The sequence below is a fragment of the Phalaenopsis equestris genome, unplaced genomic scaffold (genome assembly GCF_001263595.1).
Source record: "Phalaenopsis equestris unplaced genomic scaffold, ASM126359v1 Scaffold000180, whole genome shotgun sequence".
Taxonomy (NCBI): Eukaryota; Viridiplantae; Streptophyta; class Magnoliopsida; order Asparagales; family Orchidaceae; genus Phalaenopsis; species Phalaenopsis equestris.
In genome coordinates this window covers 1,721,415-1,731,524 of record NW_018164622.1, presented here as the reverse complement: position 1 = coordinate 1,731,524, position 10,110 = coordinate 1,721,415, and the positions used below count along the sequence as shown (strand labels likewise).

Genomic DNA, 10,110 nt, shown 5'->3' with positions numbered 1-10,110 from the left:
GTGTCAAGCGAAGGAGGAGAAAAGAGCGGATGCTTGAGCTTGAGCTTGAGCAATCGAGCCGAAGGAAGCCTTGCGTGGAGAAGAGGAGAGGAGCAGCGAACAAATCCTTCTGTTGCGTGACCTGACAGACCATCGAAGAAGAATAAAGGGAGATCCCTTGTGCGATGTCGGCAGAAAGAAACGGGGTGGTTTTTTATTATGTGATAATAATAATAATAATAATAATAATAATAATAATAATAATAATAATAATAATAATAATAATAATAATAATAATAATAATAATAATAATAATAAGCATAAAATAATAAAAAGTTATTAAATTGGTAATGAAATAATAAATCAAAATTTTAATATGAATGCATGCCATGTTTATTTTAGGCTTTCAATTTTAGAAGAGTAGAAGTCAAGATAAATCAAATAATTTAAACGTCATTAATGTGAGTACTTATATTCTTTTACTATAGTAATATTTTTTTCTCGACCAAATACATTTATTGTTACTGTTATAACTCTGCTTACCTATGATATTTGATTCTATTGAATTTTGTTCATTTTGTAAGAATGACGTGTGTGCTTAGTTTAGTTTAGATAATCATAGATATTGAATATTGTACAAGATATAGACTGCTTGCAAATGAGGCTGAAAATTTGTTATTAGAAAGTGATATTCTTATTGTATGCTTGCATATACATATTTGACTATGATGAAGTCACATTTTTATGGTTCTAGCGACTCATTGCAAGTATATGAAAAATGATATTAATATTGATGTACCTTAAGCGATACAAATTTTAAACGATATTCCATTACAATTATATAGATATGTAACAAAAGTTTATATTGATTTTTTAAAAATAACCAATATGCATATTGTTTTTTCTTTTCGTTTGTATTACTGTAGTTTAGAAGTATGAGCATTCACTAACATTGTTTAGTTTACTGTTGTTTTAAATTAACATTTATATTTATTTAAGTGATTAAAGATATGTGATAGAAGGAAAAAATAATGATGGACGACGAGGGCAACCAGTAATGAGATAAATATAAATATACTACTTTATGTTAATTTGATTAGTGATTCTTTCATTTATTAATAATAGTTATATAAAAAATATGAAAAACAATTTTTTTCTCACTGCCCGATCGTCTGTACCCATCTTGGTTAATTTTGTCCTGTGTCGGGTCGTGATACACATGACATTTAATGATGCTATTCAATTTAAAGAACAATAATACTTAGTTTATTTTCAATGTGGGACTAAAAAGTGCATAAAACTTTTGCGCGTCAAACTTCACATTAAATTTTAACAGGGATATTTACATAAATACTACCCAATATCTATGTTTTTACATATTGAACATCTAAATTCTATTTTTTACATTTATACAATCTAAATCTTTCATATCAAATAAAAATACCACTATTTAAATTTAAAAATAAATGAATTACACTTTTTATGCATAGTTATCGAAACATATTTGCTAAAAGAACTGAAGTGTAGCTGTTGGATATATAAATACATATGAATTGATTGGTATCTATGTAAATCATCCTAAACAATAAACTTACAAAGAATTGACTAACATTTTTATATTGATTTTTTAAACTAAATTATTATGCTAAGAATATTTTTTAAAATTATAAATAAAAAACAATTCTTTATTTGATTTAAATATTTATTAAATCATCCTAAGAATATTTATAATTAAATAAAAATAAGTATAACATGTGCAACAATAACAACAGAAGCTTTTATTCCACTAATTGGGGTCGGCTTTATCATTTTTCTCCATTATGTCCTATTGTCATATTTTAATTTAATTCTAATAAATTAAGATTATTTTTTATACAACATGACTACCTTTCTTAACATGAGTTAAATCTAGAACATCAACTTTTTTAATTAGGTCATCAGGTGGTGAAAGTTTAATGTGACCAAACCATCTAAGGCGACTCTCTATTCTTGTCTGCCACTGGTGCTAATCCAATCCTTTAACAGATATATTCGTGTCACATTATCTCTAAGTGTAAAGTCAATCACTTGCCTAAGCATTCTCATCTCAAAATCACTTAAATTTACAACATTCTATGCCATAAAGCTTTGCAAGTCTCACCACCATTATATAAAATTTTCCTTAAGTCTTAGCGATACTTTTCTATCACACAATTGATCTGATGTATTCCTCCACTTCAATCATCCGACTTGAATTCTACTAATAACATCCCATTTATATCTCCATCACTTCAAACAATAGATCTGAAATATTTAAAATATTCACTCCTTTTAATGACTTGATCACTTGTTATTACAACCTTACCATTAGATCTTCTACTACTAAAATTACATCCCATGTATTCAGTTTTAGATCTTTTCAATATATAGCCTTTTCAACCTTATACTTGACCTCCGTAATTCAAGTTTTTTTGAACTCTTGCTAGTCTTATCCCAAGAAGGATATTATCAACAGAAAGCATACAACAAGGTACATCTTCCTATAAATGTACCGGAAGAACATCCATTACTAAAGGAAAAAAAAAGTATGAGTTTAGAGTCGTTTCCTTGATATAATCCAACTAAAATAATAAATTACTTGATCAATCCTCTTTGTGTTCGAACATAAGAAACAACTCTAGTATACATATCCTTAATGACTTCAATATGAGCAATATTAATGCTTTTCTTTTCTAGAACTCTTTAAATTATTTCTCTTGGAACCTTATTATAAGCTTTTTCTAAACTAACAAAAATCATATGTTGATCCTCCTTAACCTTTTTGTACTTCTCATCAAACTTCTTAATGAAGGTATAGTTTCCATTGTAGACTTGCTCGACATGATTCTAAATTGATTTTGAGAAAGTTTTTGCATCACGCATAACATATGTTAATTTTTCTCTCCTATTATTTTAATATATGAGACTTTAATTTAATTCATCTATAATTAACACGCTTGTGCATTCCGCTTATTCTTTAAAATAAGAACCAATAGATTCTTTCTCCACTCATCAGTCATTTTTTTATTTTTAAAATAATAGTAAAAAATTTGCAAGCTAAGAAATTCCTTTATGTCCTAAACATTTTCACAGTTCTATTGAATATCATTTGACCATACTGTTTTTTCATGCTTTATTATCTTTAAAGTCTCGTCAACTTCTGTTTTACTAATGTGACGCTAAAATTAAAAAGTTTTGTTATTATTTTTATTGAAAGTTTAATCAAAATATTAAAGAGCTTCATATATGAAAAATACTTTTTAGTTTTCATCATTAATACACTATACTTGGATTATGTTGCTATATTTTTTTCTCTTGTTTGACTAGTTTATACATTTATATTTCACCATCTTTAATATCTAATCTATTATAAATATCACCAAAAGTAGAACTTTTAGCTTCATAAATTGTTCTTTTAGGCTCCTTATGAGCCACCTTATATTTTTTCTAACTCTTCAATTTTTACATCGAAATAATTTTTTATAAAGAAATTTCTTAATTTTATTTTTTTTTACACATTAATATTTCATCACTAACTATTTTTATTCATAAGAGTTTTTTTTTATACTTGAAGCGCATCTCTTGGAATTTATTTAATAGTACTTGGTATTTTATCTCACATAGTATTAAATTTTCATAAATTATTCAAAATTTAAGATTTTGAAGTTTACTCATAGAAATAATTTTATTTGTCTCTTAAGCGTCCCCATTTATTATGATAATATTTCTCTCTATTTTTCATCCTCCAACTCTTTATGTTAAAATTCAAAATCAATAATCGATGTTGGACACTTAAATTTTCACTTAGAATTAACTTACAATCTTGATGGTCTATTTTTCTCATAAGAAAATAATCAATTTATGTTTTGTTAGATTTATTCTTGCAAGTGATAATATATTCATCTCTTTTCTTGAATAAAATATTATCAATATCATCATAAGCTAAAACAAATTCTAATGTAACTTTACCTTCTTCTTTAGTCACGCCAATATCATGGCCACCACAAATATTTCTGAAACCTTCTACCGTTTTACCAATATGTTTATTTAAACATTCTCCAATAAAATTTATTTTAAGAGGTATCATGTGTATTAATTCTTCTAAGTCATTCAAAAATTTTCTTTTGAATATATATTCAAAACCTATTTGGGGAGCATAAATAGTTGTAACATTAAAAGTTTTAGTATCACAATAATCTTTAGAACTATAATTCTATCTTCAATTCTTTTAATTTTTATAACATTATCTTTCGTACTTTTATCTATAAACCATCTAGCACCACTCCAAAATCTTAAACCAAAGCTATCAATTTTATTAGCTTTTGTTTTACCAATCTATTTAGTTTCCTTAATCTATAAAATATTTATTCCAATGAACCATAATATTTATTAATTTCATTAATTTACCCATAAGGGCACATATATTCCAAGTTTTTTCTTAATATTAGTTCTATGGATTAATTTCTTTGCTTCCATCTATTTATATTGTGGGAAACCTTGTTTATTTAATAGAATATCTGGATGTCGGTACAACGGTTCTTACACACTTTTCACTATTTTCAGGTCACAACGCGTCGCTTCTAGATGACGTTTTAGCATTGACATAATAATTTAAAAGATTCATGTTATGGTATCTCGACAAAAACTTTTATGTTAGTTGACGTATATCGAATGCAACCAATCACTTTTCATATTTTTGAACTTGGGACACTGACAAGTATATTGGGCTTAAAAAATATTAAAGAAATTTTTTTGTCATAACATCTAATAAAAAGATTATATTGTTGTTGCAAGTAATATTTTGTTTTATATATTTTTTTGTTTGTATATTTTTATGAATTTTATAGTAAAAAATAAAAAAATAAAAATCTTCAATAACAGTCCTAAATTTTGATAAAAATTTATTTTTTAAATCATTAAATTGTGCCCTCATTGAAAAAATTTTCTGGCTCCGCTCTTGAATAGGACATAAAAATCTTCAATATCAGTCCTAAATTTTGATAAGAATTTATTTTTTAAATCATTAAATTGTGCCCTCATCGAAAAAATTTTCTGGCTCCGCTCTTGAATAGGACATATCAGCTTTTTGTTGGTATTATTTTTTATTTGTTTTGTATGAACAGATTTTGAATAACTTATTTGAAAGCTAACTTTTTAATCAATAAATTTAGTTATAAGGTTTTCAGTTTTATCTTCTAAAAGAATTTACCACCTTTGATTACTATAATGGCCTTTTAGTCTTCGGGATTTGTAATTGCTTTGGGAGAATGGGGCACAAGGGGATTCCATGGGCGAGCAATGCTGGCTTAGGAAGGGATGCATCGGTTGCAGCTCCAATGAATGTAGCACGGAGCAAGAGGCTGATGCTACGGTTAGTGATATGACTGACTGGGCTATGAGCAAGCAAAGAAGATCTCTCTCTTGAGGCAGTAATGTTGGATTGACACAAGACCTCAAATATATGTAATTTTTAAATTTTTCTGGCAAAAAAAAATTTTTGGTAGCTTCGTCAACATATGCTCATAACCATAAATCTATTATTGAAGGTTATTCCTTTGATCTCAATGTCACTTTGAACTGTCAACGATGAAGATTTCACAGTTGTTGTGACATATTCGATTGGAAGGGAGAAGGAAGAAAAGCTGCACAAAGTTTACAAATAATAATGAAAAAAGAATTAAAAAAAATATTTGATTACTATTCAGAGTGTAAAATTTATGAGTGTCTGCATCAAAATTTTTCTGCTTGGAGATTACTTGCAGAAGAAAAAATCAAGTGAGTTCCACAACCATGAAGACCAGACTAGCTAATTAATGGTATAAGTCGCGCTAATAACTTCATCAAATTCTTCTCTCCGATAATTTGCGTGTAAGATTTATGTTTCAATTAGTTTTGAGATGGTTGGGGGAATGGAAGTACTTGATCAAGCTTTTATGGTTTCATTATTTTGTGGATACTAACATTTAGTCTGTCAGTGCCAAGTCACCATATACTGTAACGGCTAAAGAATTTGATTAACAATCATAGGTTGTATTCTCTTAGGCTTCTCAAGCAGATCAGGGGAATGTATTTGGGTTTTACTTCTTATTGGTTTTGGTTGATTTTACGGCTCAAGGCAGGCCTGTCGGTGAGATTTATTTTGTTTGATATGTTTGCTAGTTTTGTGTTGGCCTGGTGATATGGTTTTGAAATGTGGGTTATATCAATTGGAAGGGTTGTTGATCGGATAGCTCTAGCAACTCTTTTTATATTGATTAAGACAAACAAATTGGGGTTTATCACCTTAAGAAATCATGCATAAATGTTTTTTACAGTTGGTATTTAAAAATGAGAATTTTTTATGAATTTATTAGCACAAATTATACAATTAATTAGCTTGGTTGGCATTATTGGTCCTGGCAATCGATGTTTCCTTAAAATAATATTTTAAGGGTCCCTAAAGTTCAATCCAAACAAAAAAAAAATTCCAAGTGGGTTGAGAAGCATAATAATGTGTTTATTATTGACTTTGCATATGGAATTTTTTATAAATATCGACATATGAATTCTTTGTGATATTTCCATGTCTCAGACTCTTCTTGAGCTCTAGTTTTGATACATAATTTAGTAGCATTTTTCGCTATTATTAGAAACAAAACTAAAATTTATTTCTAATTCTAATTTCTTGAAGTGTTTGAGATTATGTTGTTTCAATGATTTTGAGAATCGTTATTATTGTTATTATATGTTTTGTAATTCAACATCATATTTATGTGAATAGGAAGGTAGTTATTTTCATTAATAAGGCTAGTTAAGAGGTGTTAATTTTCATTCTCTAAGAGAAGCCATTACCATTTGTATGATTTTAGTTTGGACGATCTGATAATCTGATTGGTGATCACACTTGATTTTTTTTTTTTAAGTAATATTTTAATTGTGTTACCATTTGTATGATTTTAGTTTGGACGGTCTGATAATCTGATTGGTGATCACACTTACTTGATTTTTTTTTTTTAAGTAATATTTTAATTGTTCCTACGAAGGCGTGGGGATTCTAAAATACTTATTTGTCGGGAAAGTGACACAGCTAAAGAAAGATATTTTTATTTCTCGAAAGTAGTATTTTCTTAATCCATTTCAAGAAATAAGAAATCTTGGATGCAAACTCCCATAAATTCGAATTGATTCAGTAAAGAAAATTGGGATCACCACTAAGGACACATTCGTTGATAAAGGTTGACATTGGCATTTTTTTGTGCAACCCCTTTTCTATCTCTTTATTACCAAGATATTTGATTTTGCTAGCGTTGTAAGCCGATTTTCGGACAATCTTATTGAAGTCTATATGGAAGCCGGTGGCAGCTTTTTATGGCACACCTCAAAATGACTCGAGGAAAATGCAAATTTATCCCACAAATCTCTCCAAATTTTCATAGATCATTGATTGGGTTGGGGATGCTTTAGATTGGAGATTCACTTCTGGCTATTGCAATTTTGTATGGGAAAACTTGGTTGCTTGGAGAAGTAAATGTGGCCTCAAGAGGCAATGTTGAAGTTGAATACATAGTAGAATTAGAATTAAACTACAATTGTATGGAAAAGCAGTAGCATCAGCTTGGTGTTTGTGAAGGAATACGGGCAAAATATCTTAGAATTAGACAAAAAACAACAACATATTTTTCTCCATTGCGTTCTATCCAGTGTCATATTTTCATTTAATTCTAATAAATTAAGATCATTTTTTATACAATATGCCCAAGTCGTCCTAGGTCTATCTTTGTCTTTCTTAACATAAGTCGAATCTAAACATCTACTCTTCTAATCGAATTATGAGAATCATCAGATGGTGGTCATCAGACGGTCTACATTTAATGTAACCAAACCATTTGATGACTCCTCTAATCTTGTCTGCCACTGACGTTACACCAACCATATCACAGATATATTCAATTCACATTTTGTCTCTAAGTGCAAAACTTAACTTAGTTTTATGCTTCTCTTTTAAAGGCCAACATTTAGCGCCATATAGCATTGCAAATATTACCACCATCTTATAAAATTTTTCTTTCAGATTAAGTGGTACTTTTCTATCACAGAATAGGCCTGAAGCATTCCTCCACTTCAACCAAGTTGAATTCTACTAATAACATCGCCATCAATATGACCATCACTTTGAACAATAGCCCCGAGATATCTAAAGCGTTCACACCTTTTGATAATTTGATCACCCAAAGTTACATTTCTGTCACTATTAAAAAAATTTCTTAAATCTGTACTTTGAAAACCAAGCTGTCATGAGTATTATGAAACATACCATCCATCTTGGCAGGACCGAACTAGACCGATATTTCATCTTTAAAAAGTTTAAAAATGGAATAACCCAACTAATATATGTTCTAACAAACTCTCAAATTAGAGTTTTCCTTACATAGGCTTTACTTAGGCTTTTTGATAATGTAATCAACAATTTCGATATGATCTAAATAAACAACCTTGCTTTAGAGAAAATGTTCAAAGAATTCTGAATCCATGGCTTGCTCTTATCCATCTATAGCAACCCAATTATTCATGGACAACTGCTTTTTACTGATAAAATCTATAGTCTGTGGACAACAACATTCTATTTCAGCTATGTTGTGAATTTTTTATTCTAAAATTAAAAACTAGTTTATTTATTTATTTATTTTTATCTCGGTAGTTATTTCTATGCCTATTTATGTACTATTATTTTGTTTTGCCTCAGTGCAAGAGAAAAAAAATGTAATAACAAAATCTTTTTTTTTCAACTCTCCTTTTTCTCATTTTAATTTTAGATCTTTTGAATGGATTTGATTGTGCAAGCAGTGATTTCCCCCCCCCCCCAAAAGCTTAGGCTCACCATTCAATCAAATCTTATAAACTTACACTTATGATCCATGCTAAATGGTTTTGATCAAGTAATTTACTAGTAAATGCTGAAGTTATTTACCTTGTTTCCATTTCATAGTAAATCTTCATTTTAGTACACGCCTAACAAACGTTTTGTATAGTCCTAAGCAGAAGCAAGCTCGAAGTAGTTTCATGATACAGATGAAAATGAATAATGTGTTACTGTGCTGGAAATTTACTGCCCGTAGTGCAAAAGAATCATCCATGAGTGACACTTGCTTGATTATGTGATTATAAAATGGAAGATTTAGATGTATATAATTCAATTCTTATGCATTTTCATATCTAACTTGTATACTTCAATTTTTACATATATATGCCACATTTTCTATGCCTGAAAATGTATGTTTCACTTTTTAAAAGTTATAGTAGTATTATTTTTGATTTGTTATGAAAGATTTAGGTGTTATAACTGTAAAAATTAAAGTTTAGGTGTTAGATATGTAAATACATAGGAATTGGGTGGTATGTATGTTGACGCCCCTTATAAAATTTGATTTCAGCCCATCCATCCTTGTGAATCACCTATGATTATAAGCATTCTTTTTGAGACGAATATGTTGAACAAAAGTTCCCATTCCAGCTTACTTTTTTTTTTCTTTTAATATGGATGCAACATAACTGCAGATGAGATCAAACCATCGAACGTCGGTCTCGAACAAGAGGCTCAACTCGTTCGAACTTGGAAAGGGCCAAATTCTTCAAATGGGAAAAAGAGCTCTAATGGGAGCAACGATTATTCGTCTTCGATAAAATACTTGCATATACACGAATGCGATTGCTTCTCCGTAAGTTTTATGATATCTTTTGATTTCTTATGCTGTTGTCTAAGAAAATATTTTGATCTAAGCCACATTTTGATTTCTTTCTAAACATTTTGTAGATTGGAATATTTTGTATGCCTCCTTCATCTGTAATACCCCTCCATAATCATCCAGGGATGACCGTGTTAAGCAAGCTTCTTTATGGCACTTTACACGGGACATCGTACGACTGGATTGATATTGGTGGAGCCTTTGATCCAACCAAACGTGAGTTTCCCTTCTTATCTGCAACTTTATTTTAGATGTGCAGGTTATGCAGATATTTGTTGTTGAAACTGTAATTCTGGCTTTAAATTGTAGCACTCATAAATACCTGAGTTCTATGGTTGAAAAACACACCCTAGCTGATTATTTTGTAAATAACAATATAACTATCCCTCCC

The 10,110-nt window shown here is 29.3% G+C and overlaps 1 protein-coding gene across 3 annotated transcripts in view; it reads left to right on the top strand.

The window, feature by feature from the left end:
* LOC110022286 (plant cysteine oxidase 5-like) overlaps positions 1-10,110 on the top strand; it is a 38,069-nt gene that overhangs the window by 27,284 nt on the left and 675 nt on the right. For all 3 annotated transcript variants that reach the window (XM_020721155.1, XM_020721156.1, XM_020721154.1), the window contains 2 exons: positions 9,532-9,692; positions 9,788-9,935. In XM_020721155.1, coding sequence (XP_020576814.1) covers positions 9,532-9,692; positions 9,788-9,935 — 309 coding nt within the window. The remainder of the gene's footprint in view (positions 1-9,531; positions 9,693-9,787; positions 9,936-10,110) is intronic.